Below are 26,554 nucleotides of genomic sequence, written 5' to 3'. Positions count from 1 at the left end.
CCCTCGCCGAGTCTCACGGTCATGCTGCGTTTCCCGCTACTCGCTTGCGTCCTACTCTGCGGTCAGGGTTTGCACCGCGCACGGCCCCGCCTATCTCCCCGGCCGCGAACAAGATCCCGAGTCCACTTAAAGATCGCAATCTCCTGTGATATAAAGCGGTGCGCACGCCCGTCCGGTGGCCGCCACATCCGCCGTGTAAACGGCCTACGTCGCCGTGCTGCCGCTGCTACCCCGTACCGCGTGTATCCTTGTCGCGGGATGCAAACCTCACCGCCATGGCGCCGCACGCCGCCAGCGCCCTTCGTGGGCCCCGGCAAGCCTCGCCGCGCGGACCTCTGCCTTACCCCTCCCGCGCGCGCTTCTGCTGCTGTCCCCGCAGCACTGACGCCGGCACAAACGCCGCGCTTTCCTTCTGTAGATCCCGCACCACCGGCGCGGCCACGTACGTCGTCTGGCTGCCCGCGTTCCCGCCCGTATTCGGCTTCGTCCCAGTTGCCACGCCAACTGTGCCGCCCGTACCTGCTGCTGCCGCCGCCCCGCCCTCGCTGTCGCCCGCTCGCGTCGCAAATCTCAGTGCCGGCCCTCGAGGCAGCGGAATGTCCCGTGCACTCATCTCGCCAAGATCAGGTCGGTATTCAATGTCGCCATTCGCCGGCATCTCGATGTGATTCTCATTCCAGTCCATGGGGGCGCGCCCAGGTGGTGCTGCACCTGTCGGATTGAACACCGGGTCCCAGTATATGCTGCTTTTCCGCACCCGCACACCGCCACCACTCGATGGCCGCGAGTCGCCGCCTCGCGGCGCCGCCGTGAGTCGCTGCCGCGCCTTTGCCGCATCCAGCTTCTTTTCCAGCTCCGCTAGTATCGCCTGATCCTGTGCCTGCAGACGACCCTGCGTCTGCCGCCGCTTTAACGTCTCGACCTGCCGCGACAGTCGCTCTAGGGTGTTATCTGTTCTTGATCCCGATCGCGGCGCGCTCATGTTGGCTGTGTCGCTGTTAGTCATCAAGTCAGATCGCCGGATCGTCAGCGCTCGCCTTTATACCACTCGCACCCTGACTCCCAGTGTTCGCACGTTTTGACCGTCACGACCTCAATAGTGATCTTTGGTGCGTTCAAGCGTCGCGTCGCGGTCCTCCACCCGGTCGGGCTAGGGTAGCGGCTGCACGTGCCTGAATAAATTTTTCTCAGCCTTGACGCCCCACACACGCGCATCACGTCCTCCCTCTCTTTCTCCTCACTACTACCTCAAACTCCCCACCCCCACAACCACTCATCTAGCAATGTCTTCTCCCTCCCTCTACAAGGTTGCCGACATCGGTCTCGCCGCCTTCGGTCGACGTGAAATTGAGCTCGCGGAGAACGTATGCACGGCCCTTTGGACACCTGTTCTCATCCCTTTATGACTAACATCGCTTCAGGAAATGCCCGGCCTCATGGCTCTTCGCACCAAGTACGGCGCTGCTCAGCCCCTTGCTGGTGCTCGCATTGCCGGCTGCCTGCACATGACCATCCAGACTGCGGTTCTCATTGAGACCCTCGTCGCCCTCGGTGCTGAGGTTACCTGGTCTTCCTGCAATATCTTCTCTACCCAGGACCACGCCGTAAGATTTAGCTGTGTACAGTGTCTTATTGTTTTTACTAACTACTCAGGCCTCTGCCATCGCTGCCGCTGGCATTCCCGTCTACGCATGGAAGGGCGAGACCGAGGAGGAGTACATCTGGTGCATTGAGCAACAGCTGGTCTCCTTCAAGGACGGCAAGAAGCTCAACCTCATCCTCGACGACGGTGGTGACCTCACCGCGCTCGTCCACAGCAAATACCCCGAGTACCTCGAGGACTGCTACGGCGTCTCCGAGGAGACCACCACCGGTGTCCACCACCTCTACAAGATGGTCCGCGACGCGACTCTCAAGGTGCCCGCGATCAACGTCAACGACTCCGTCACCAAGTCGAAGTTCGACAACCTTTACGGCTGCCGAGAGTCCCTCGTCGACGGTATCAAGCGTGCTACTGATGTCATGATTGCTGGCAAGACCGCTGTCGTCGCAGGATTCGGTGATGTCGGCAAGGGTTGTGCCATGGCCCTCCACAGCATGGGTGCTCGTGTCCTTGTCACCGAGATTGACCCCATCAACGCGCTCCAGGCTGCCGTCTCCGGCTACCAGGTCATCCCCATGGACGACGCTGCCTCAATCGGTCAGATCTTTGTTACCACCACCGGCTGCCGTGACATCATCACCGCCACCCACTTCGAGAAGATGCCCAATGACGCCATCGTCTGCAACATCGGTCATTTCGACGTTGAGATCGACGTGGCCTGGCTCAAGGCTAACGCCGTCTCCGTTGTCAACATCAAGCCCCAGGTTGACCGCTTCCTCATGGCCAACGGCCGCCACATCATCCTCCTCGCCGAGGGTCGTCTCGTCAACTTGGGCTGCGCTACCGGCCACTCCTCTTTCGTTATGTCCTGCTCCTTCACCAACCAGGTCCTTGCCCAGATCGCGCTCTACAACGCCAAGAACGAGGCTTTCCGTCAGGAGTTTGTCGAGTTCGCCAAGTCCGGCCCCTTCGAAATCGGCGTCCACGTCCTCCCTAAAATCCTCGACGAGACCGTCGCCCGTCTCCACCTTGATCATCTCAATGTCAAGCTTACCCCCCTCACTCCGGCACAGACGGAGTACCTTGGCATCGCCGCCGAGGGTCCGTACAAGCCTGAGATCTACCGTTACTAAACACCTTCTCGTAAGATAGAGAGCAGTATAGACTTATCTTCCTGGTATTGTTGAAATTTGTGTTATATAATAAAAGTTGTTTCTGATAAGTTGGAATCAACATCTGCTTCGATTGGAGATCGTAGTCATCGTAAAGAACAGATTGGGGTTCCGCCTGCAATGTCCGTTGTAGAGAGCACGAAGTGCTCTCACCTTCCGAAGGTGTCAAACTACTGGACGTGATTCCATAGTTCTACATTCTGATGTTTCTTCTTATTCGTTTACCTGTAGCTTCTGTGCTTGCCGTCATTATCCGCATGATAATATTTGTTGTTGTTTCATGAGTAGGAAGTGTGGAGTCACAAGCGGGTCGTTCTTGTGGCATGCCGCACAGGCCAAGATTAATAAAACATATCAGCTCATTAGATAGCAAATGCGGTATGGTTTGTTTTCCATGGTCACGGTGGGCTTTAGAGAGCCCAATGAGAGTGCGCAATTGTCGAGGCTGTGCAAATTTCGCATGACCGTTCGTACGTACAATGTACATTAGGCAGAATGCAAACTTGAACGCGACAGAGGCATCACCGTCAATAAAAGTGACCGAGCCGCGTCGAAAACAGAAACTGGAAAGCGATATTGTGAAATTATTCAAGGATCAATTAAGGAAAGGAAGAGCGGATGGTAGAAAACTTCCGATTGCAGAACGTTTCTGCCGCCTAGCGGCGTACACAGCGAGGACAAGCGGTAGCCAGCAAAGGCATGACCAAAAATGAACATTTGTAAAATCCACTAAAGTAGTAAACAGGTGTCAGAAGCGTAATCGACCATATACGGTGCAGGCGACTAGCCAATGTGTATGAGCCAGGCGACTGGCGGCGTGACGCGCAGGATCCACAAGTTGTACGCATCGGGTTAGGGGTATCACGTGGTTTTAGCGAATTTCGCAACTCGCGACTTGCGCATCGTTTTTGAAGAGGCATGTACAAGAGAAAACGAACTTTGCATTCTCAAACGCTTTGATATACAGGTTTTGTGTTGAAGGGCTAAGGTTTATTCTTTCGTCTAAGGAGTTCATCCCGTTCGGTTCCCAGACACGCAAATTTAATGATCAGCAACTCTGTTCATGCCTCACAACGTGCGGCGCGTATACGAGGAGCTCTGGATGTTCTAGTTTGCGAGAGGTCAACGAGCGCGCAAATGCGTTTATTATGACTCATCCAAAGCGTCTAATGATCAAAAAGGAGTACTATCATTGATACCTAGTGATTCAAAAAAGAGGTCTAGGGCACTGTGGCTGGTCCGTATGCGAGAAGCTGCGTGATACCTGAGGAGATTTTGGTATATTAGGCGTCGCCTGGGAGCGCCCAGTAGTATATCAATGAGTAATACAAGCATCGTCCACGATGTTCCATACCTCCATGTCTCCCAGAAAAAAGGTTGCTAGACCCCGTACACCGATGGACATAAGTGAGGCCCGTATTCGCCAGCACGTCCTGCATCCTCCTTGGCTCTATTTCTACCCCTCCAATTGCACGCCTACAGCTCACGCTTGCAGCAATGTCTTCCCCTCCCCTATATAAAGTCGCTGACATCAGTCTAGCTGCATATGGTCGACGCGACATTGAGCTTGCACAAAGTGTATGTTGGCCCCTGCGTGTTCTCTCTCTTTTATCCCTTGGTATGACTAGCAGTACGCCAGGAAATGCCCGGCCTCATGGCCCTTCGCGTCAAGTACGGTCCTGCGCAACCACTTGCAGGTGCCCGTATCGTCGGGTGCCTGAACATAACTATCCAGACTGCAGTCCTCATTGAGACTCTTACTACTCTTGGCGCTGAAGTCACCTGGTCCTCCTGCGACACATCCGCCACCGAGGATCATGCTGTGAGTATCCCCTTCTGCTATAGCGTGTCGTCGATGTTCTGGCTGACTCATCAGGTTGCCGCTATCGCTGCCGCTGGCATTCCCGTCTACGCATGGAAGGGCGAGACCGAGGAGGAGTACATCTGGTGCATTGAGCAGCAGCTGGTCTCCTTCAAGGACGGCAAGAAGCTTAACCTCATCCTCGACGACGGTGGTGACCTCACCACGCTCGTCCACAGCAAATATCCCGAGTACCTCGAGGATTGCTACGGTGTATCTGACGACAGTGTTGCCGGAGTGAGTCATCTGTACCATATGGCGCGGGACGGCGCACTCAAGATCCCCGCGATCAACATCAATCACTCCGTCACAAAGCCAAAGTTCGACAACATCTACGGCTGCCGAGAGTCCCTCGTCGACGGTATCAAGCGTGCTACTGATGTCATGATTGCTGGCAAGACCGCTGTCGTCGCAGGATTCGGTGATGTCGGCAAGGGTTGTGCCATGGCCCTCCACAGCATGGGTGCTCGTGTCCTTGTCACCGAGATTGACCCCATCAACGCGCTCCAGGCTGCCGTCTCCGGCTACCAGGTCATCCCCATGGACGACGCTGCCTCAATCGGTCAGATCTTTGTTACCACCACCGGCTGCCGTGACATCATCACCGCCACCCACTTCGAGAAGATGCCCAATGACGCCATCGTCTGCAACATCGGTCATTTCGACGTTGAGATCGACGTGGCCTGGCTCAAGGCTAACGCCGTCTCCGTTGTCAACATCAAGCCCCAGGTTGACCGCTTCCTCATGGCCAACGGCCGCCACATCATCCTCCTCGCCGAGGGTCGTCTCGTCAACTTGGGCTGCGCTACCGGCCACTCCTCTTTCGTTATGTCCTGCTCCTTCACCAACCAGGTCCTTGCCCAGATCGCGCTCTACAACGCCAAGAACGAGGCTTTCCGTCAGGAGTTTGTCGAGTTCGCCAAGTCCGGCCCCTTCGAAATCGGCGTCCACGTCCTCCCTAAAATCCTCGACGAGACCGTCGCCCGTCTCCACCTTGATCATCTCAATGTCAAGCTTACCCCCCTCACTCTGGCACAGACGGAGCACCTTGACATCGCCGCCGAGGGTCCGTAAAAACCTGAAATCTACCGTTACCAAGCATTTGAATACGGAATAAGAGCAGTATTGAGTATTGTTGTATGATTGTTGAACTTTGTGGTATAGAGTATACGTATATCTGATTAGTCGGAGTTACTTATTGTCAGCTTGCGTAGAGTCGCGTAGTTTGGATGCAGTTCATATAATATATGAAGCATGTACTAAGCGAGCCCACCTTCTCAAGAAGCCGCACACTTCAACCGACGCCAATTTGACGTACTCATCAGCATTTCCGGTGTCCACCTTATAAAGACACCCGGTCACCGTTCCCCAACTATTTCTCGTGGTTGTTGCGATGATCCGCCTAGGCATATTCCCACGTGCACGGCCAGTGCTGACCATTCCAAACAGAAATGCGCTCCTTCGCATACCCGGCATCCTGAACCACCGACTCCAGCCATCTCTCACACAAAAGCTCGCGCCTACATTTAGCCGTCACGTTTTCACGTCCCGTTTTGTCGAAAGTAATCCCGATGATCGCTATCTCGAAGAGGTTGGCCATGTTTTTCGCGGAGACCGGTCGTATCTGGGCTTCATGGGCCGGTTCATGTTCACATCCGTCGCGCTATCAGCAGTGTTCTTGTATTCGTCCGTATTCGCGGTGTTGACCGCGACGACTGTCGATTCGATAGCGCATCTGATGCAGCTATATCCTGCGCCGGTGACGGCTGCCCTCGTGGGCGTCAACGTGGGTCTCTTCGCGCTGAAACGGACGGTACCGTTCACCGCACCGTTCCTCGTGCGCTTCGGCTACCTCCGCCTCGATGCCATGTGCACGCTACGCAAAGTGTCCTCTCACGTCGCCCCTGCGTTAGCGATCCTTGGTTCGACATTCTCACACCGCAACGGCATCCACATCATGTTCAACGCGTACGCGCTATATAACCTCGGTTCCCTCATCGAGGCCTCGAATGGCTGGCCTACAATTCTCGAGTTATACTCGGTCTGCATAGCAACGGGTTCCATCGCGAATCTACTGCTACAACGCGTACACCTGCCCTCACTTGGCGCGTCCGGGGTATGCATGGGCATGCTATCCTACCTCGCACTGTGCATGCCGGAGCTTCAAGTCAGTTTATTCGGCATTCCGTATTTTAGTTTGAGTATACAGAATGGCACACTTGGAATTGCGCTGTGGAGTGTGGCAGCGCTGGTCAGGGCGTGGGCTACGAAAGGTAGGTCGTTGGGGAACCTTGATCATGCTGGGCATTTGGGGGGCCTTGTTGGTGGCGTTTTGCTATACCTCTGGCAGTTCAATGAGAGTGTGACGAGGTAGCATGAATCCTTTGAATCAAATAAATCTACGAATATACAGTAGGCGAATGGCAGTGTCCTTGTACTTGGAGTCCAGGAATTAGACTTGCAGCCCTGGAAGTCGGGCAATACAGCCACCATGAAACAAGCCGTTTTAAAGATTTTTTTCTAGATTTCAAAGGGAATTTACCTTTTTAGTAACTTCCTAAACTTTTGAAGCTATGCTTCAAAAAATTGAGAAGTACAAAATAAGTAAAAAGCTAAGTCTCCGGAGCGTGACTCGAACACGCGATTTTCAGATATACAGCCATTACAGTCTGACGCCTTACCAGCTTGGCCATCCGGAGATTGACAAATTTTCGGATATATTCAGATCATTATTCGTGAAGTTACCTTCACGTGACTCAAGCCTGATGTACGAATGCTGGCCGTATGATTGGTCCAAAGGACTGAAGAGGACGCAGAAAGAGAGGCAATTGATAGCTCTATCTGTTCAGTTCTGTTGCTGTAATAATTAGAAACTGGAATCAAGATGTGTAACGTGCAAAATTTGGAGCTGATAAGCGTCGCATGGAGGACGTTCAGGGGCCTAGCGGTGCCTGAGGCCCGAACGCCCATTCATGATGGCGGTGACGTGCGCCTTGCCGATATCGCCCGTGGGGACTTCTATCCCACAATCCTACACTGCGTTTCGGCGCTGTTCTACGCACTTAGTTGTCTTTGGTAAAATTCACCGCATATAATGGGCCTTGTTTGGCAAACCGTTACGGAAGTGTATCCGCCGAGTCCTACGCTTACGGAGAAGGACGTGCCAGACCTCACTGGCAAGGTACGCGGCCGCATTGCAGCGTTGATATGGTATGGTTCGTTCTTCTATTGACTGTACTGGTGACAACAGGTCTACTTTGTCACCGGCGGCACGGCTGGCATCGGTAAAGAACTCGTCCGGATCTTGTTTTGGAAAAACGCAACCGTCTACGTCGGCGCGCGGGATGCCGAGCTGTTCAAGAGCGCGAGCGAGGAAATCATGGACAAGCCAGCGGTAGACTGTAAGCCGCCTAGTGTGGGGCGGATTGAAATGATTTTGTTGGATTTGGCAGATTTGACGACTATCAAACCTGCGGTCGAGGATTTGCTGACAAAGACCGATCATCTTGATTCGGTGTGGTATAATGCTGGCGTTATGGAACCTCCGATCGGTTCAAAGACCGTTCAGGTATACCGCATCAGTATTGTTGGCTACTTTGAATGTTTGCGCTAATCAATCGGGTTGTCACAGGACTATGAACTGCAATGGGGGGTCAACGTTGTCGGCCACTTCGTCCTGAACAGATACCTCACACCTACCATCATTGCATCAGCAAAGGCCGCTCCGCCCAACTCGGTCCGAGTGATGTGGGTTGCTTCAGACGCCAATAATTTCTCACCGTCCCCCGACGGCATCAACTGGGATGATCCAAACTTCGAAAAGACCGAGGGATCGCAATTTTTGAAGTACTGTCAGAGCAAGGCGGCAGATATCTTGCTGGGCAATGAGATGGCAAAGAAGATTGCGGGGACTGGGGTTTTGAGCTTGGTAAGTATATATTTTGAGAAGCAGCTCACGAGTAGGTGTGGAAGCTAACTACTACAACTTACAACAGGCACTAAACCCTGGTCATCTCAAATCGAATCTGTTCCGAAGTATGCCATCATGGCGCCAAACTCTTGGGGTACAGTAACGAGCAAATTAGCAACGATTTAGCAATCACTAACAGCCACCCAGGGCCTGTTCTCTTTCGAACCCCGTCTCGGCGCACTGACCGAGATCTTTGTCGGCTTCTCGCCCAAGATAGACGAATCCCACAACGGCGGATACTTCGTACCATGGGGCCGGTTCGGTATCCCGCGGGGTAGCGTGCAGGAGGGTTTGGAGCAGAAGTCGACTGGTACACGGCTATGGGGACTTTTGGAGAGCGAAACGTCTATGTATTGATCGCAATGATATTTTGTCTACGAGATTATAAGTGACACAGCTTACTGTTTCATTGGATGATAATTGATAAAATAACTATGAGAGAACACGCCATGGAATGCTTTGATTATGAATAGAGCGCAGTTGAAATGGGCTGACCAGCGGTAGATTTATTGCTATTGGCCGTAACTGCTCAGGGATAGTGAGTGCTTGTGATGACCAGAGTAAGTTGGCAGGTCGCTGCTCTGAAAATGTGTTCTGTACATGTGTTCTGTTATACTGCCGGTATATCAGCAGGAATACATGCCCAGAGATACCCGATTTGCAATCGGGTCGGCGTTGGCGTTGCTCCCGCATTACTCGCTAGTTGTCCCGTGACTCTGAGTGACAACCATTGGAGTGCGTGCATTGAAGAGAGCAGTGATTAAAACGAGTGCGGCATCCAGTCGTACGCACATAATAAGTCGAAATCCGAGATCATGAGCCGTTTCTCACACCTCGAAAACGTCAGAATAGGAGAGCGCTGTGCGAAAATTTGGTTGCGCGAAATTAGCAAAACTGGAGAGCGCGCTCACCAGAATCGTTTACGCGCTCAAAAATCAACACAGAGCTGTCGGCGCAAATTAGGGGGTATCATGTACACGTCGTCCACGCGCATGCCACGCGCGTCGTGTGCGACATATGACCTTCCTAGATTTGTACAATTTCTTGATAGCTTCTGCGAAGTTCAAGTGCAACGAGCTTGCCCGGAGTCGTGAGTCCGCTTATATCTTTCATCATGAAACGCTCCAAAGAAGACTAGGGGCAGGGACCGTGAGGGTTTCGTCCGGCAAGGCGCTCCGCTGTGGGGCGCTGTCGCGTGCTGACAATGTCCCGGGCCGAGTCCCAATTAGAGGAGGACTATCTCGTGCCCTAAATTCTCAGATATCAATTGACCATAGTGGACTACCCTAGCCGAAACAAATTAATTACAATCAATCACCTAACCCTAGCAAAGCTCATCATTGAGACTACACTGAACGTTTAGAGAATAAGCTATCTAGATCGACTTTCCTCGTTAGGAAAATTCGCAGGCGCGCTAACGCACGGAAGTTTTCGGCCCACCATCAAATAGGGCTTTGACCCACAGCACCTGCAGTTCTAGTCCGATTCCAACACGCCAACGTATGAAATGGAGAGGAAACGTCAAAGTTCTTCGTGGTACATCTGAATTGGGTTGTGACAGTTGCAGCTGTAGTGATTTTCGATTCATAAGTCTGAAAAATCCAGGTTTGAGATTTTTCGCCATTCGCGTGGCGAAGAAGCCAGCAAAGTTCAATCCAAGAATGCATCATCAAACCCGATGCCACGTCGAGAATTCTTCACGCTGTGTACATACTGTAGCCAAGATTGGTGTCTGTATACTGGACAGTCCAGCCAGCGTATGAATGAGATACGCAAGATAGAGAAATGCACGCAGTCAGATGAACGTTAAAGCTCGCCTTCTCTCGGTGCTTTCATTCCGCATCAATCTATGGAAGGGCGGCATTAATAATTTTGGCTGACTTCCTCTCCCGTCGTTCATCCTCCAGCGTCTTTGCTCTCCGCTCCCCAGGCTCAGATGCATCTTGTTTGTCGCTCTTCTCCAAACTCTCAACGGCCTCGGCTTCCTCATCGCAAAATACGTCAGACCAATCGTCATGAACTTTGGGGATATCATGAGAGTGGTCATCTTGTGTTGACGCACTGCCTAGGAGCCCTTCCAAGTCTGCGGGGTCCATAGTTGACGTTCTCTCCAGGTTGTCGATCATGCTGGCAATCTCTGCGTCGCTGCGCTCGTCGGTCTGTGATAGTTCTTCATCACTAGTTGGTTGTATGTCGACTTCTGCTGTCTTCAACTTGTTAGGTTCCGAATCATCGGATTGTGCTGCGTGAGCTTCTTCCACGTCTGCAGTAGAAGCGTCGCCTTTCTCGGCAGGAGCATCGATCTTCTCATCAATCTGCCGCTTTCGTAACCTCGTCTTGCTTGGCTTGCTCGGCTCCGCGATACCATTACAATGCGGACTCACAAACTTCACAAACGAGTCTCCACGCTCAACCAGTCCGTTCACGTTCAAAACGGCAGTGCTGTCCTTGTCGGCAAGAACCGGAAGCGCGGCCCAGTCGTAAATTGGGAGCCCCGCGCTGTTCGTCTGGACTTGTCCTGAAAGTTTGTCTTCAACTGATATCCGTTTTCTCGAGAGTAAGTAAGACGTGTCGAAATTTTGATCGAGCAAGTATTTGTACAGATTCGCTTCGATCAGCGGAGTACCCTCTCCGTTCACGAAATCGGCCGTATCGACAGCTGGTGTCTGTGGTCCAACATGTGCAAGAAGAGCGTACCCGCGCATGTATATCGGCAGCAATAATTCGTGCAGATTGACGCTATCGGCGGTAGAGCGACTCTGCAAGAACGACAATTCCTTCGGAACCGGCAGCATGCGCTTGACGCCAAGTTGTGACATGTGTGACTCATACTCTGACAAAAACGACTGCAGAACGCGGAAGTGTGGTGGGAAGAATAGAGTGCATCCAAGATTTATCTTGCTCTGTGTCAAGAAGTAAGGTGGTAGCGAAGACTCTACGTACTCGGCAGAGGAGCACAGTGAAAAACCTGCCAGAGTGGTAATATCAGTCGTCATCTCTGTATCAATAACGAACGGCGAGAACTTCAGGAGATGAAACATTGTCCATTCAAACCAGTACGGACTAAGTCGCACGGTGTCTGAGAGGATGATCACATTCGTGCTCTTCATCGACGGTACGTGTAGTCGCAGAGCCGCAGCAAACACCGTATCCCGCAGTGATGGATGCTTTACTGAAAACAATGCCGACGGTCGCGGTACTGACGTGAGGATGATACGGTCCTTCGGCCAGTCCAAAGAGCGGTCAATGTAGTTGATTAACGTGGCAGGCGGAGGTCCCGGCGGTAGGTAAACGGTGATTCGCGGCCGCGGAGTGAAGTTATAGTAGTGTGAAGCGGCAATAGAGTTCAGTAGTCGAATCAGTGAGCCGGAGTGTGTGGTGACCGGGATCACTATATCGAACGTGTGCAGGGACCAGTCTAGAAGCAATTAATTAAGAAGGTAAATGAGCGCGAAGTGAGTGCAGACTCACATTTTAGAGCCACCGGATTGAGAAGAGAAATCCATCGTAGATCGCTTAGGTCAGCGGCTGGAATATCAATTGGTGCCCAGCGCGAGGACGGGCTTCCCAGAAAGTTGCCAAGGAAGTCTCCATATTCTCGGTTAGTTTCGAGCTGCCGTGACCAGATTGTGATCTCAGGATGAGTAAACCTGAATGCCGCTTCAACCGCTGCCCGAACTGATGTCGGTGCAATATCAAACATTGTGATAGACTCGTGCGTTTGCTCGAGGTATACCTCGTCGTCGTGGTTGCGCGTGACAGGCAGCAGTGCTTCGCGGCGCTGGTTGAGCCTAGCCCGCGCATCGTGAATGTGAAGATTTGGGATATCCCGCACTCCGTTCGCTCGCATAAAAAATTCGATGTCCGCGGAATACGCGCCCATATAAAGGACGTGCACGACCGGTGCCTCAGGCCCCAAGTCTGTAGCGAGATCTGTTGCGAGCTGCACGAGCGCAGACGCTGATCTGGAGCATCCCGCGACAAACAGCACCGTGCTCAGCTGCTGCATGTTATGACTGATCACTGCGCTATTGAACGACTTCGCAAGGCCCGTGAACGCCGAGTACGCGAATGGCTGCCGCGAGTTTGCGACGACGGCCGCAATGTCGGCGGCGGCGTGCGTGGCTGCTGGACGGCCGCTAATAGAGCCAACGGCGCGCAGCACGTAGAAGTACGCGACGCATATCAGCACAATGAGCGTCAACGTACGCCTTGACCGGCGCATGGCTATTGTCGTGTGCACTTCTCGGTCGGCCCGGTCGGCAGTGGTGGGAGTGCGCGTCGTGTTTCGACTCGTGTTGTGGCCTCCGCAACGGACCCTTAAACAACGGAGCTGCGGCTCGGGCTGGATTTCCTCCCGACACGGAAACCAATTGGCACGAAGGTATGCTGGACGACGATGAGAATGAATTTCAGATGGAACGAGTATTCTATACCCTCCTGCTTTAATTTCTGGGCGAATGGAGATGCAGATGGACGCAAGACATCGATGCGAGTGCCGCTGTTTGCTATCTCCACTCGTTTACGCTAGAAGCTTGCGTTCAGACAAGTTATGTAGCCGCCCTTCTTGCCGTCGAGGTGGTTGATATTCAATGATCTGGAGGCTGCAACTATGCGATTGATTGCCAGTGTGTTATATTGTCAAGTAGACGTGGGAGATGGAGGGATTGATAACTGTTGAGAAAAACGCAAGTACGAGGTCGTATCAAGCGATCCGACACAATATCTTCAACTTGAGTCGTAAACCGGCACACGTATCTCTCATTCCGTCTTTCATCTAGCATATTTCACCGCCGATAATACGTGTACAGTTCACGCGCTCGTTTGCATTATAGGTGTAGATGAAACATTGAAATTGTATGGTCGAGTAGTCGTCGATTTTCTTGCCGACTGGCATATCTAATGGACAAGAGAAGGATGAAGCTCGTCAAAATAATGATACGAAGCGCTCGCTATGAGACCGTTTGACGTGTTCACAGTGTTTCGCGTTTAGGCTAATCGTCAGCAGGGGCGTTTACACTCCCCCGAGGAGACACGCGGAGGAGCACTTAAAGATAAGGTAAGAGAAGAGAGAAAACATAACAGTCACGATGAGCAGAAACGGGAATAGGAGAGCCGGATGAAAGGTAGATTCGGAACTAGGCTGGTGACACTACAAGCGATCGATGCAGCACTAATTCGCATCAGCAAAAGTAAACGCGTCGCGTTGCTTCAAGACAACAATACCTTTTGTTGCTAATAGCATCTACATCTTAGATTGCTGCGTATTTACTCGATTTCAATGCATTTTTGCAACACTACATTGCATGTGATATTGCTTAACTGCCAGAAGTAGTTTACGCCGTCGACGGAGTGCTTACGCGCTTACTGAGGCTTCGCGTGAATGCTGTGCTTGTGCCATGTAGGTACTTGATCACTCTTGTAACTGGAATCAGCAAAATGATATCGCGTCTACCAGCGGTGCAGTGCGACCGTAGAATTCTGGGGTCTTCCACGCTGTGCAGTGGTGCTCTTTCGTGCTCGGCCGCAACGCGTCGCGCGTATAAATACAGCAGCGACACCGCAGCTCATCGCCTTGTGCTTAAGTTTCTCCCTACTCACTTGTGATAGCGGCACCTACAAAACTTGAAACTAGTCGCAGCGATTGTCTAGTTGGTGATCAGCGCGTCCCATGATGGACGCTTCAACCGCGACTTTCGTGAGCCAGCAGGACCAACCTGAACGATGCCGCCGCAGTCGCACTTTCGTTCCCTCGCGCCTTTGGCACGTGATGACTCTTGCAGAGCCATACAGGCAAAATGGTCTCTGTTTCTACAAGCATGTTAGCAATGCGACTGGCTTGTCGAATCCTTCATTCTCTCGTGCTTGTGTGATCTTGTCTAACTGGTGCTTGTCGAAGTACTGCAGACCATCTGCGCCTTGCATGCACTTACTTCTTACTTTCTGACGCGTCATGCTAACTATACGTGTAAAATCTGCTCTCGCTTGCATAGGAACCGTGTACCTGTCTCTTCTGTGTAATGCGTGGCTTAAAAAATTTAGCGGGTAGGTACTAGTTCTACATTTGCTCGGTCATATCGTGTTCTCATTACCCTCCCAGACCAGATACATGGTGAGTATGATAGCTGTCTTACTAGTTGCTGTACCCCTTGTTGTGTCTGGCGACGTACTCGCCTGTTTCTACTTGACAAGCTCATTGCGGGTAGGGTTAATAGAATAATTCGATTACCAGACGTAACTATACAACTAGACGCCGTAGACCGCCAGCCATCCATGTCCCAGTCTCATCATCTTGCTTACACGCTAGTAGTCGTTGTCCGGTGGTAGGACATCGCACGGCAGTCGCGTCCTCTGGTGTTGCAGCAATATACTCGTAGATGCACTGGTAGCAAAATACTTGGCCCGTCTCGACAGCCGTGGGCTCGGTGATATTGTTTCCGCAGATTGCGCAGTTCCCAGATACCTTCCGCACAGCAGTGATGCCGTCGTCTTGTATCGGAGGAGCGGATGGCTTCTCAGGTGGATCGAGCGCATACTTCGTTTCCGGTAGCACTGTTGACTGCGAGCTGTCTGCCAATAGCTCGTCCTCCTGACTCTGATGTTGTTGCTCCTCCTCGCGCCTTCGTCGCCGCGTCGACTGAGCAAGCTGTCTTGGAAAATCTGACGCATGCCACCACTCGAGCAACTTCAGCATGAACACCGCCGTCGGTAACACCGCTGCAACCGTGACATTCACGATCCGACTCGCACGTCCCTTGGACGCCCCCGACGACGGTGCTGAGTATGTCGCCGTCGCCGGGTTCTGCTGGCGCGTGTAGCGCACGCCTAGAATGAGATCAGCGAGAGAGTGGTACGGCGTCCGACCGAAGAGGTAGAGCATGTTGAGAAGGAGGGTAGCGATGCCAGTGGACATTTTGAGGGAGGGATAGGTGACTAGGAGGATCTTGTCAAGGAGGACGCGCAGTTTTCGTAGACGTGCGTGGATCGGGGAGGAGCCGTCGGATGACTGTTGAGCGCGCAAGCGGAAGAGTAACTGCGCGCGCAGGGATTCAAAGCGGCGGTCGAGTTTATCGACTATGTATGGGACGCCGACCTGAAACATGCATAAGCAAAGTGTTCTATTAAAACGCATGCATTCCAGATAGGATAATTACCAAGAAGAACAGCGAGCCATAGATCTCGCGCTTGCGCAGAATCGCAAGCCGTCCAACGCGCTGTTCGACCGCATGGTCCCTGCCTGAAGCTGCAACGACCTTGTCACTTGCGGACAGCCCGCGCTGCCGCGCCAGGTCGTAAAACGATTCTGTAAAAGATGCATTCCACGCACTTAGACATCGTAGCTCGACAGCTCCTGCTAGGACAAGGTAGAGCTCGTCGAAGCGGAGGAGGAGCTTGAGTAAGTACCTCGGGTAGCGCGCCGCGAGTGTAGCGAGGATGTAGCGTGCGGACGGGCAGAGCAGACTCGCGAGCTGCTCGGCAGATACGAGCTCGAAGAGAGTCGGGCGCGATGGGTCGAGGGAGAGAGGGTTGAGCGTGCTAAGGTGGGACATCTGTATGGAGCTGGAATATTGCGGGGAAGCGATGACCCAACGTCTTGTAAACTGTCAAACGCATCGTCGTCCCCTTCACATACACACAACCCTAATTACCTCCATCACCATCATCACCACCACCGCTACCATCACCCCGCCATGGCCCGCATCCGTTCCTCGCCACGGCCCAAGGCTACACCACCGCCCACAATGCCCACGCCGACTTCACCGACCCCCGTTTCCGCTCCTGCCGACGTTCCGCTCACCACCCGCACCCGCCGCGCGCGGCGCCAAGCACGACGCAGCACCAGAAGCAGTATCCTGTCCCTACCCGCCTTCCTGATCTCCACCATCTGCCACCTGCTCGTCTTCTACTTCGTCTACCTCGCCGCTTACGGCTGCACACCGGGAAACGTTGCCTCCCCATCCGCTCTGTGTCCCTCCGTCACCTGCGTGACGCAGCCAGTGCGGGAGTGGTTTACCACATCGCCGCTCGGCGCGAAAGCCGCCTTCGCCGCGCGCACGCAGTACAACCACTTCCTGCGGCCGTACGCTAGCAAGGCCGAGGCATCGATCGGCGGGAAGTACCGCAGCTCCGGCGCCGACGTGTGGGTGGAGCGCGCGCTTGTGGCCTACGATGCGCGGTTAAAGAAGCATGTGCTCAGCACGCAGAAGATCGTGGATGCACAACTGTTGCGTGCCAAGGCAGTCTCGTGTAGGGCCTCGCACTCTGCTTGGGCGTTTCTGCTGGAGAAATACGAGTACATTAACGGTTCCGAATTCCAAGACGCGGTGGAGCAGGCACTGGCGAAGATCAAGGTGGCGCTGAAGCTGAAGTACAAAGACGCAGAAGAGGTGATCGGCGACGACGCAGCCGCTGAGGACGATGCTGACGAGGAATACGACGACGACGAGGACGAGGACGAGGAACCCATCACAAGGTACTTATCGACAATTAGTCTCATACAAGGACTTCAACACTAACTCCACCTGCAGTTTCGTGACGTCAACCGTCACCGTTACCCTCTCCCGCGCCGTCTCTACCACCTCCACCTCTACCATCACCAAGACCTCCATCCCGCCCTCCTCATCCGCACTCACTACCCCAAGCGGTGCCGTCCTCACGGAACCCGTGGCCACACCCGAGGTAACTCCGCTCGCGAAAGAGCTCACCCCCGAGGAAGAAGCCCACGACCTCGCGATCCTCGACGACTTGCAGGCGTGGACCCTCAAGTTCCGACAGGCCGGCAAGTCCGCAATCTCGACGTTGTCATCGGATCTCGAAGGACTTTTCTCTGACGCAAAGATCGCCCTCGTCATCGCCGAGTTCAACAAGAACTTGACCGCCATTGCCGTTCCTGAGACGCTCGCCGATCTCGAGGCCGAAGCTACAAAGCTGCAGCTCGCGGTAACCAAAACCGTCGCCGACATCTCGAAGGAAGCTGAACGCATCCGTAATGAAACCCTCGAGATCTTCAAGACCGTTGTGAACTACGGCTTGTCCGAGGTCGGCCGCAAGTGGGCCATCAAGGATGATACCACCTGGGAAGACTGGAAGGAGCTGCATGCACTCAGAGAGCTCACCGACGACTTTGCAAAAGTGATTGGTCAGATCCCGGTCACCAACACCTCCTTGGAGGTACTCCGCACTACCATCGCTAGCGACGTCGAGAAGTGGGTCACCCAAGCCGCAAAGGCCCTCGACGACGCAGCTGCCGAAACCAGAACAAACGACGAAATCACCGAGGAGGCAACCTCAGAACCTGAAGCGGCTCCTCCCGCTCATGACGAACTATAGTAACAGTAACAATGCCACATCTTTATTGCGCTGTCTCCATGCCATTGTATTATACTTTTATTGGTCTAACTTGTATTTGAATCGATGCGATCTCTTAAAAATACAACAAGTAATCTTGCAAATCCGAAGCTGATAAATCTTTCGATAATCTCAACACAAAATACGTAAACCCTGAACTTTGAACATGTATAATTACAAAACAAATCAAGCACATTCCGCAAAAATACGCGATAAACAACCAAGCTGATAGATAAAAACGTCCAATAAACAAATGCGCGTCTCCATTCCCTGTTCACTGCAGAGCATCCGTGTACGCAGTTGGCTCCTCCGCGAAAAATGAGGTAAGATTGTCCAGCGCGGCAACCATATGCGAGACCGAACCGTCCGCGTCCTCGCCGATCGCATACGACGCCATCGTATCACTTCGCTCCAGCGCGTAATACCCGCCATTCGAACCCACTACTGCTGACATGCCGAGCCCCGACGTGTTTGTCGCCTCTCCCACCGCCGCAGTGGCTGCGGCGGTAGCAATTGCGGCGGTAGCAGTAGCGGTCGGCATTCGCGCGCCAGCGGCGTTTCCGTGCAACAGCGACGACGCAACCGGCAGGCCCGCGCCTGGTAAACTCGAGTTCGACAGTCTCGCGCCGTACGCACTCGCAAAGAGCGTACCGTCGCTGTAGCCCGCAGCCGCGAAATGCGCGCTTGAGTTGTTCTGCCGCAGCATATCCGAGATCGACTGCTGGGCGGCGTATGGCCCAGCCGCGTACGGCGTGTACGCAACCGCCGCCGCGGGTGCGGCGACCGGGCCGCCTGCTTGCATCTGAGCAAGTAGCGTGCTGTCTGCGCCGCTGGCTTGCAGCTGCTGCTGCAGCACATAGGCATATTGCTGGTCCGTCATAGGCGTGTATCCGTAACTCGCGTAATCGTCGTTCGAGAATTGCACAACAGTATCTTTCATCAGCGATGAGCGCAAATCAGGGTTCGCGTCCTCGCATGAGTAAAATACAGCGTGCACGTTGCTCCGTGTAGCCGACGCGCGAAGGCCCGGCATTGGCACCGCCCACCCTTTTTCATCCGGAATACCGAATGTCGTCGCAGTGCTTTCGATGTCTTCCTGCCGACTCACGAGCGACCGACCACCGAGCGAGGCTTGAAGGACTTGCCGATCCATCCCCGTGCCGGGAATATATGCCGCCTGATCAAGCACCTGCAGTGCCTTATCCGCGTAATCAGTCTGCAAAAGCCTCAGCAATGGAGAAATCAGGTCCGCACCAATAGCAACAAATTCAGGAAGCCGCATATCGGCCATCGGAAACAGCAACCTGAGAAACTCCATCGTCTCCACCCGGACGTAGTTCGTATTGTTCGACAATATCCCCAACAAAAACACCATCGTCGTAGCCTCGTTGTCCAGAAACATCGTCGAATGCAGCGCATTCGCAAGCTGTTGTATGAAATCGTTCTTCGTCCTGAACCGTCCTCGCGCAAAAGAGAAGAATATTCGCGAAAGCTGCGAATATCCGCGCTCATCTGCCATCCGCACAAGCATAGTTGCGCTATCAGACAATTCCTGCGAATTGGAATTCGTCCCAAGCGCATGTGCAAAGCGCGGCATGTTTGCGAGTAGCGAGTGCAACAGCCGTGTATCATCACCGATCAGCCCGTTATTCGTCTCCAAACTATCCAACTTCCCAAGCACCCGCAAGGTCGACTCATATGACAAGCTCGATCGCAAGCCCGGCAGCACAGCCTTCTGAAGTCCATCAAAATCACCTTCCCACTTTGGCGGGAATACCGACATGAGCAAATCAACCACGTCAGGATCGCTTAAATCGATCTTCCCCAGAATATTCTCCAGAATCGAAAGACTCTCGGAAAATTCTTGCTGATGAATACTCTGCAAACACGCGACGGTAGCCCAGAATATCTGCGGGTGATGCATCAGCTGCGTCGAGTCGCAGTTAATGACAATTTCATTCAACGTCATTAGAATCTGCATTGCAAAGTTCTGAATATCCGGGTTGAAATCTGCAATCGTATTCGACAACCGCACAAGCATATCCGACAGCATATTCTGATTAATTGCCTTCAGAGTCGACCGGAAAATCTGGAACGACCGACACGCGAAATGTCGCACCGGACAAGTTGTCGCCCATGTCAACGCTGTGCTGCTCCAGTCTTGCCGCAGATTCGGATACTTCACGTTGAAAATGTCCAAAACTCGTCGAATCATGTAGTCCATATTCGCCGGCTTTCGCATCGACGATTCATCGGTCGACCCGTCGTCGTACGCCCATATCGTCTGTGGGTCGCGCTTGCGAGTCTTATCGATAAATTCCGCGATCTCATTGTATGTTTCCGTGCTAACCTCGGCGTTCTCGGCAAGCGATAGCTCATGAATCAGATGCACCAAAAGCTCGCGTGCCTGCTCATTCACCAAGAAGTTATAATGGTCCAGAAGAATGAACACAACTTGCAGAAGCAATGGCAAATTCTCAGACATTGCTGGAACCGGACTACCCAGTAAATCGACGAGCAAAATCGTCGCTAATTGCCCAATCGAAAATCCGACCTATCACTCAAGTTAACACTGAAGAAACAACCACATAACCAAACTACACACCTGCTTCGTGGAAGGCGGCAACGCAAGCGACAAATCCGCGACAAACGGAAACTGCTGCTGGATCCCGGGATACTCCCTCAAATCCGAATTCGTCGGCAACATACTCGTGGGCTGAATATACGCCACTAGCGCATCGACCAACTTTGCTCCTGGTGGCGTCGATGCAAGGTACACCACGATCTGCTTGCTGTATTCCACAAACGCCGGATCCCGACGTTTCACGCCTGTGTTGATTAAGAAATCCAAGATCGCGCGCACGTTGCCTAAGTGACGACCAGATGCCAAAGTGACCCACAGAACCTCTACCTCGTTCTGAATCACGTTGCTGAAACGCACGGTGAGGTCGAACAAGTTCGTCATTACCATGTACGCGGCCGGCGACGGGTCCTTTCCGTTAGGATCAAGCTGCAATTCAATGGTCGAGATCCATGGAACCATAACTGCCAATAAATCCCTATACGCTGTCGCGTTCACGATATTGAAGTACATTGTAATCTCTGAAAAGATTGGAAAATTCAGATCTCCGTAATCCTGCGAAAACTGGTTCGATAAGTTAAACTGCGCTCGCTTGTACACGGCCGTGGTCTTATCCGATATACTGATCTCGTAGTCTTGAACCCTCGACTTCCCAAAAAATCGCATCTCGACCGCCTTCAGCAACGACGCAGCCTTCACGCGGACGGTGGACTGCTCATCGCCAATCTTGAACAAGCCGAGCGCAATCGGCTGTCTTTGTTCGCATGGATAATCGGGATCCGCGATAAGCACATCCGCGACCGCAAAGAAATACGTCTCACTCGCGCGCTTGACAAGATCGCCACCGTAGCAAAACGAAATCGTACGCGTTAATAAGCCCTTGTACTCCTTATTCGCACGCAATATGTTGATAATCGCACGTTTTCCAATCGCGTACATACGATCAATGTTGCTCTTGAAAATAGCGTGCGTCCACGTGAAAATCGCGGTGATGTCGAACGCCATCACAGCTGCCTTCTCGCCGTGGCTCTCAATCGTTTCCGTAAGGGGCCCATCGAGAATCGATGCCATCGCGTTCAGTGCTGAGAGCTCCAACAGACTGCGCTCGACCTCCATTGACGATAACAGAACATTTTGTTGCTCCCCTGATTCGCGGCATTGTTCCAACGCGGCCTTTGCCATACGTTGATTTCGTTCCAACGCAATCTGCGCGTATTGGCCGTATCCACACCATTCCTCGATCATTGTGAATAGCGAAATTCTTGCTTCGAATGGTAACCACCGCGTCGGCTCAACTGTCTGTTGGATGCCCTCATAGAGCGTCTGCATCAACCCGCAAAAATATCGTCGCAGTTTCTGATACTCCCAATCAAGCGCGACATCAGGCTGCGACAAGAAGTTTTTGGTATTCTTGATGAATGCAACTTGTCGTTCAAGAATCCACGGATCACTGTACACAACCTTGTGCATCAGGAAATGCGACGTCAGCTGCAATACGTGCGCGACCTCGATGCGGACCCATTCCTGACGCCGTCCGCGGCGCCACGGATACCCCGCTGGCGAACTCGCTTGCATACCAGATCCGTTGGCGATGTTGACGTTGCCGGTGCTGTGTTTTCGGCCGTCGGAGAACGAATTGATCATTAACTGCAACGACTCAATTAGTGTTTTGTAGAGATTGATGTTGATGCAACCGAGTCCAGAAATCACAGCCATCCGAACGAGCGAGTTCTCAACTTGTAGCAGCGGAATAACCATCTTGAACAGAGCCTTGGCGGATGTGATTCGCTTGTACGTTATTTGCAGCACTGGCGGTCCCTTCCGTTTGGTTTGTTGTGATTTCTGCTTCAGTTCCGGCTCGTCTTGATCATCCGTAGCTGTCAACGTGCAGCACGCGACCACGAGATAAAGTTTCCACTGTTCTACTAGAATCTCAGGATGCATCTTTGCAGACTTTTGGAAACCTTCGTGCATATATGAATGGGAACCTAATCGCTGGGACAACTCCGCAATTTCCGTTATTGGCCGATGCAACTGTTGCAGCCGTAGACATACGCGATCGCGACACAGCGCAACCGGCATTGGGAAGTGATCTAGACACATCGCCAAAAACCTCGGAAACACTCGCAACCAAATCGCTGAGTCGATGCCGGAATCAGATTGACAAAGCCGCAACAGAATTCCCGGTCGCAATGGCTCTTTACTCTCGATCTGCAACTGCGCAAGTCTAATTCGTTCCGCTGTTGACATGATATCCAAAATACTGGTGCCGATTGATTCAGGACTCAGAATACCGCACGCGTCTTTGGACTCCAAAACATCGATGATTCGTGACATGTCTTCGGATGCATCTGAGCGCTTCGTCTGCATTCGATGGGTATTCACTTGCTCATCCAACGCCACTTCGAATTCGCGGATCAGTTTCAGAATCGAGACCGCGTAGATGCGCACGGCACGGCTATGGTTGCATAGAAAGAACAGGCCATTGCTTTCGACTTCCTCGATGACAGACCAGATCGTGGTTGCCTCCATTTCCTCGCCGCGGCTAATGGACTCGGTTAATGTCGTCGTGAGACCTGAGCTCGCTGCTCTGCTCTCTGCCGTTTTCTGTCGAATCACATTCATCCAGATGTTCAGCAACTCAACATATAACTTCAACGTCTTCTCAACGATGCTGGAAGAATCAAGCAATCCGCCCTCCGCATACGCAGTGTACCGCTCCTCTGAATTGAAAATGTATCGCGCAACGCCAGCAACAATAGTTTGCGAGTGCTTGCTATTCCGCGCTAGACTCTTGAGAGCGTTTGCAGCGGCATTCGACACTCGAATATCGGGATGTGCTGTGCCTTTACATAAAATCTCGACGATCTTGCTAAACGTTACAGACAGCGGCACGCAATGTGGAATCGCTTCGAACACGGTCAACAAGAGTTCGGAGTTTGCGTGCGCCGAGTCCGACGTGCTTAAGTTCGCCGCATTCGAGCTGCTCGTGAACGGGAACGAGGACGATGAGGATGAGGATGACTTTGGGGTTCGTGGGGTGTGTCCGAGCTTTTCGTCCAATACAACTTGTCCGCCGAAATTGGAGTCACAGATGAGCATGATCTTCCCAAGCACCCGCAAGAAATAGTTGAAGTATTCCTTGAAATAGACGGGAATATCGGGAACCACGGAAGAAGCGAGATCGTCATCTGTGGAAGGAAGCGGCTCTTGCAGCGATGTTGGCGCGTAAAACGGCGGTTGCAAGTTATTCCGAGTATCAGACGCGATGGCGATAAAGGACCGGATACCAACGAGCATGCGCTCAGGTGAAAGGTTTTCGGCTGATAGATTCTGCTCACCCATTTTGAGAAGCATGTCGCTGCTGAGAAGCGGCAAAACGATGTTCTTCATGCAGTATTCGCGGTCACTCATGGCGACGAACCGTATCAATTGCACACAGGCCTGAACGACGCCGGGATCAGCCGTGAGCCACGGTTTCTTAGAGCCCATGGTGAACAGTGCCCGAGTGATCACGTCCAAACGCTTTTCGATGCTGTTCCGCGATTCCTCGGAGCGCTTGAGATACACCCAGAGTAATCTTGCGATGCCAGTGATCATGACAACTCTGGAATTCCGCTCCTTTAGACGACTTAAATTGGACTCTACAAGCGAAACCCAGTTGTCGAGGAAGAGCGGTGTTGGCGCGACACACAAAATCGTGCACGACAGTTGGAAGGCGGTCGGCCAGTAGCGCTGCTTGGCGACCATTGCGAGCGCTCGCGGATAGCATTGGGATATCGCGTCGACCCACGTGGGGTGATTGACCTCAGCGGTAACGACGCCGGCGATTGAGAGGAAGAACTGGTTCATGACCTCACAATATGCTTGCTTCACCCGCTGGCCGTGAGCTTGAATAAAGAACTTGGATATTGAGGATATGAAGTCGGCAGTTTCTTCAAAAGCGTCCATTGGATAGACCTATTTGGTTAGCTCAGCACACTCTACAGACTGAACGCGCACATACCTTCAGTTTCAAATGTTTCATGCCATGTATGACCAGCTGCGTGCTGAGCTCTTGTTCCTTAGACAAGCTCGGCTCGCCCGCACTGCGCTCGAGTTCGGCAATGAATCTATCGCTGACGCTGGCGAAGCGGAGGTGCGACATTTCGCCAAGAAGCTCGGCGAATAGATTCCAATTTGCGGTTCGGATCACGCTGGACGACAGCTGATTCGGGTCGGTCGTTTTTATCTGACGGAACACGATCTCTTCTAGTTTATCGCCCATCTCGTCGCCTAGAACTTCAGATGACGTCTGTTTTACGACCTCGATGAGCACGCGACACAGGATGAAAATCGAGATGAGACTCTTTTCGTCGGCTTCTTGAGCGGAGTCGAGCTTCGTGGGGGAGACAGTGGGAGCCTGCAAGTGATTGCTATTGCTGGTTCTCGTGTGACTCGCGCCGATGGTGTTATGTCTGTGAAGCCCAAAGTAGCTGTGAGAGGATGCGGTTGGGGTCATTGGAGTCCGGGAGGGACTCTTGTTCTGGTGCCGGTGGCCGATGGGCGAGCGGTCGGAAAGGCTTTTGCTGACTTTATGCCGCAATCGGTGGCTTGCAGGCGCGGAAGTCGACGGCGGTGGCCGCACGGGCGGCTGCCGCTGGGCGCGATCGCGTGCGGCAGCGGTGGCAGCTTCGGACTTTGACTTTCGCCAGAACATGACGGCGTCGATGACCGGGCGCGGCTTTTGGCGTGCGATGTAGCCGAGAGACATGAGGATCTTGTCGAACACAGGGTCGGCGCCGACGCCGAGCAGTGACGCAATTGGCGGCTCCTCTTCTGCGGAGTACGCGAGACACATGTTGAGTTTCTTTTCAGCTTGGCGGACAAACTAAAGAGGTTAGTATGACAATTGAGGAGACAGACAAACGGTCTACTAGCCTGAGTAAAGACAATGTGCAGAGAATACTCTGCGGGTGTGATTGCATCGGAGTGTCTCGCGTGTCTCGTCGACGCTGATCTTGGGATGCCCGGCGACGCTGCCTCACCCGGCGTGCCCGGCGCAGCAGGAGGAATCGCAATGGCAGGGTTGTGTCGACGGAAGGCAGAGCCACCGAGCGAGAACGAGCGTGGCAGCTCCGGCCGGTGAGCAGAGAGCTGCCGACGCAGATCTACGACCGGCTGCACGGGTGTGCGCTGTTGCTGCTGTTGTTGCTGTTGCTGCGACTGCTGCGGCGTTGTAGGAGAGGTCTGCGCTGATGTCGGCGCAGTGGTAACCGCGGCAGGATGGGGCTCGGTCAGCAGGACGGCCGCGTTGGAGGTCGGCGGGAGCGATTGGGGCTGGTGGTGCTTGGAGACGGAGGTGTTGGAGGAGGGGCTCGGGGGGAGCGAGCTCGACGAGACGGTGTAGGTCAGCGCATTCTGGGAGGGGGAGGTGGAGTTCGCAGTCGAGACGAGCGAGGTCGTGGAAGTGCGGATGCTGGACGGCTGCCTGCGCGAGAGGCTTGTGTCGAGGCGGGGTGGGGAGGCGAGGATGGGCGCCGCGGGCTGGAGGCCGACGACGGCGGGTGCGGACTTGGTAGCGACGACATTGGGGCGGAGGGGGGGCGGGGGCCCGTACGAGGAGAAGTCCGCGAAGTCAGGGACGAGGATGCTGCGCTCGGTGAGGACGGGCTCCTGGGCGGCCGCGAGGAAGTCGAGACGGGCGCGGTCAGGGGCGGCGGTGTCGGCGGAGGGATGAGGCTGCTGCGCGTCGGCGGCGACGGACATCGCGGTGCACGCGGCGGCGGGAATGGATGCGGGCGGCCGGCGGCAGCGGGGACGCCGTGGCCGGGGAGGAGCGGGCGGAACGATGAGGCGACGGAGGGGTTTGGGGGGAGAAAGAGAAGAGGGCAGGAGAGCACAGAGGCGAGCCGCGCGCGCGGCGGGTTCGTGCAGGCGGCGGTCGCGGTTTTGCGAAATACGCACGACAATTACAATTGGCTTATGGCTACGACATGCGAGTGTATCACGGCGGCCCACTGCGCGATATCTCCCGGTC

At 53.6% G+C, this 26,554-nt stretch overlaps 9 protein-coding genes and 1 non-coding gene across 10 annotated transcripts; 5 read left to right on the top strand and 5 right to left on the bottom strand.

Moving 5' to 3' along the window:
• Nucleotides 1-340: 340 nt before the first annotated feature.
• V1518DRAFT_372464 (uncharacterized protein) lies at nt 341-982 on the bottom strand (the record flags this gene model as incomplete). The annotated part of the gene is made up of 2 exons (XM_066901392.1): nt 341-451; nt 506-982. The coding sequence occupies 2 exons, from the start codon at nt 980-982 to the stop codon at nt 341-343; spliced, it is 588 nt and encodes a 195-aa protein (XP_066760181.1).
• Nucleotides 983-1,283: 301 nt separating this feature from the next.
• Nucleotides 1,284-2,736, top strand: V1518DRAFT_372759 (Adenosylhomocysteinase; the record flags this gene model as incomplete). The annotated part of the gene is made up of 3 exons (XM_066901403.1): nt 1,284-1,364; nt 1,422-1,604; nt 1,654-2,736. 3 exons carry the CDS (start codon nt 1,284-1,286, stop codon nt 2,734-2,736), a joined length of 1,347 nt encoding a protein of 448 aa, XP_066760180.1.
• Nucleotides 2,737-4,124: 1,388 nt separating this feature from the next.
• Nucleotides 4,125-5,902, top strand: V1518DRAFT_414639 (Adenosylhomocysteinase). The gene is made up of 3 exons (XM_066903627.1): nt 4,125-4,353; nt 4,415-4,597; nt 4,652-5,902. Exons 1-3 carry the CDS (start codon nt 4,273-4,275, stop codon nt 5,708-5,710), a joined length of 1,323 nt encoding a protein of 440 aa, XP_066760179.1. The 5' UTR covers nt 4,125-4,272; the 3' UTR covers nt 5,711-5,902.
• Nucleotides 5,903-5,924: 22 nt separating this feature from the next.
• V1518DRAFT_414637 (uncharacterized protein) lies at nt 5,925-7,138 on the top strand. The gene has a single exon (XM_066903626.1). The coding sequence runs from the start codon at nt 6,030-6,032 to the stop codon at nt 7,008-7,010; it is 981 nt and encodes a 326-aa protein (XP_066760178.1). The 5' UTR covers nt 5,925-6,029; the 3' UTR covers nt 7,011-7,138.
• A 115-nt stretch (nt 7,139-7,253) lies between these two features.
• On the bottom strand, nt 7,254-7,335 carry V1518DRAFT_t21. The gene has a single exon. It is a non-coding gene; the product is annotated as a tRNA-Tyr (tRNA).
• A 286-nt stretch (nt 7,336-7,621) lies between these two features.
• V1518DRAFT_414635 (uncharacterized protein) lies at nt 7,622-9,061 on the top strand. The gene is made up of 5 exons (XM_066903625.1): nt 7,622-7,817; nt 7,887-8,204; nt 8,268-8,564; nt 8,632-8,700; nt 8,754-9,061. The coding sequence occupies exons 1-5, from the start codon at nt 7,731-7,733 to the stop codon at nt 8,961-8,963; spliced, it is 981 nt and encodes a 326-aa protein (XP_066760177.1). The 5' UTR covers nt 7,622-7,730; the 3' UTR covers nt 8,964-9,061.
• A 1,303-nt stretch (nt 9,062-10,364) lies between these two features.
• On the bottom strand, nt 10,365-13,023 carry V1518DRAFT_227191 (uncharacterized protein). Its single transcript, XM_066900949.1, has 2 exons — nt 12,078-13,023; nt 10,365-12,024 (listed from the first exon to the last, which is right to left on the bottom strand). The coding sequence occupies exons 1-2, from the start codon at nt 12,829-12,831 to the stop codon at nt 10,454-10,456; spliced, it is 2,325 nt and encodes a 774-aa protein (XP_066760176.1). The 5' UTR covers nt 12,832-13,023; the 3' UTR covers nt 10,365-10,453.
• Nucleotides 13,024-14,623: 1,600 nt separating this feature from the next.
• On the bottom strand, nt 14,624-16,180 carry V1518DRAFT_414627 (Pex12 amino terminal region-domain-containing protein). The gene is made up of 2 exons (XM_066903624.1): nt 15,761-16,180; nt 14,624-15,699 (listed from the first exon to the last, which is right to left on the bottom strand). Exons 1-2 carry the CDS (start codon nt 16,154-16,156, stop codon nt 14,845-14,847), a joined length of 1,251 nt encoding a protein of 416 aa, XP_066760175.1. The 5' UTR covers nt 16,157-16,180; the 3' UTR covers nt 14,624-14,844.
• Nucleotides 16,181-16,246: 66 nt separating this feature from the next.
• Nucleotides 16,247-18,068, top strand: V1518DRAFT_414626 (uncharacterized protein). The gene is made up of 2 exons (XM_066903623.1): nt 16,247-17,079; nt 17,135-18,068. Exons 1-2 carry the CDS (start codon nt 16,298-16,300, stop codon nt 17,934-17,936), a joined length of 1,584 nt encoding a protein of 527 aa, XP_066760174.1. The 5' UTR covers nt 16,247-16,297; the 3' UTR covers nt 17,937-18,068.
• V1518DRAFT_414624 (cell morphogenesis N-terminal-domain-containing protein) lies at nt 17,955-26,552 on the bottom strand. The gene is made up of 4 exons (XM_066903622.1): nt 25,456-26,552; nt 24,542-25,405; nt 20,560-24,495; nt 17,955-20,508 (listed from the first exon to the last, which is right to left on the bottom strand). The coding sequence occupies exons 1-4, from the start codon at nt 26,281-26,283 to the stop codon at nt 18,229-18,231; spliced, it is 7,908 nt and encodes a 2,635-aa protein (XP_066760173.1). The 5' UTR covers nt 26,284-26,552; the 3' UTR covers nt 17,955-18,228.
• Between the last annotated feature and the right edge of the window lie 2 nt (nt 26,553-26,554).

Source organism: Limtongia smithiae (genome assembly GCF_038497785.1).
Source record: "Limtongia smithiae strain NRRL Y-17922 unplaced genomic scaffold V1518scaffold_4, whole genome shotgun sequence".
NCBI classification, from domain to species: domain Eukaryota; kingdom Fungi; phylum Ascomycota; class Lipomycetes; order Lipomycetales; family Lipomycetaceae; genus Limtongia; species Limtongia smithiae.
The sequence above is the reverse complement of the archived record's forward strand: the minus strand, read 5'-3'. Positions and strand labels throughout refer to the sequence as shown.

Excerpts from the sequence above, each read along its gene's own strand:
- V1518DRAFT_414639 (XM_066903627.1), top strand. The coding sequence starts at position 4,273 with ATGTCTTCCCCTCCCCTATATAAAGTCGCTGACATCAGTCTAGCTGCA. Across the intron at positions 4,354-4,414 it reads ACATTGAGCTTGCACAAAGT|GAAATGCCCGGCCTCATGGC; the intron begins GTATGTTGGCCC and ends GCAGTACGCCAG. Across the intron at positions 4,598-4,651 it reads CCGCCACCGAGGATCATGCT|GTTGCCGCTATCGCTGCCGC; the intron begins GTGAGTATCCCC and ends CTGACTCATCAG.
- V1518DRAFT_414637 (XM_066903626.1), top strand. The coding sequence starts at position 6,030 with ATGATCCGCCTAGGCATATTCCCACGTGCACGGCCAGTGCTGACCATT.
- V1518DRAFT_414635 (XM_066903625.1), top strand. The coding sequence starts at position 7,731 with ATGGGCCTTGTTTGGCAAACCGTTACGGAAGTGTATCCGCCGAGTCCT. Across the intron at positions 7,818-7,886 it reads TGCCAGACCTCACTGGCAAG|GTCTACTTTGTCACCGGCGG; the intron begins GTACGCGGCCGC and ends TGGTGACAACAG. Across the intron at positions 8,565-8,631 it reads GGACTGGGGTTTTGAGCTTG|GCACTAAACCCTGGTCATCT; the intron begins GTAAGTATATAT and ends AACTTACAACAG.
- V1518DRAFT_227191 (XM_066900949.1), bottom strand. The coding sequence starts at position 12,831 with ATGCGCCGGTCAAGGCGTACGTTGACGCTCATTGTGCTGATATGCGTC. Across the intron at positions 12,025-12,077 it reads CAATCCGGTGGCTCTAAAAT|ACTGGTCCCTGCACACGTTC; the intron begins GTGAGTCTGCAC and ends AATTGCTTCTAG.
- V1518DRAFT_414627 (XM_066903624.1), bottom strand. The coding sequence starts at position 16,156 with ATGTCCCACCTTAGCACGCTCAACCCTCTCTCCCTCGACCCATCGCGC. Across the intron at positions 15,700-15,760 it reads ATGGCTCGCTGTTCTTCTTG|GTCGGCGTCCCATACATAGT; the intron begins GTAATTATCCTA and ends TGCATGTTTCAG.
- V1518DRAFT_414626 (XM_066903623.1), top strand. The coding sequence starts at position 16,298 with ATGGCCCGCATCCGTTCCTCGCCACGGCCCAAGGCTACACCACCGCCC. Across the intron at positions 17,080-17,134 it reads GACGAGGAACCCATCACAAG|TTTCGTGACGTCAACCGTCA; the intron begins GTACTTATCGAC and ends CTCCACCTGCAG.
- V1518DRAFT_414624 (XM_066903622.1), bottom strand. The coding sequence starts at position 26,283 with ATGTCCGTCGCCGCCGACGCGCAGCAGCCTCATCCCTCCGCCGACACC. Across the intron at positions 24,496-24,541 it reads TGAAACATTTGAAACTGAAG|GTCTATCCAATGGACGCTTT; the intron begins GTATGTGCGCGT and ends CTAACCAAATAG. Across the intron at positions 20,509-20,559 it reads TGCCGCCTTCCACGAAGCAG|GTCGGATTTTCGATTGGGCA; the intron begins GTGTGTAGTTTG and ends CTTGAGTGATAG.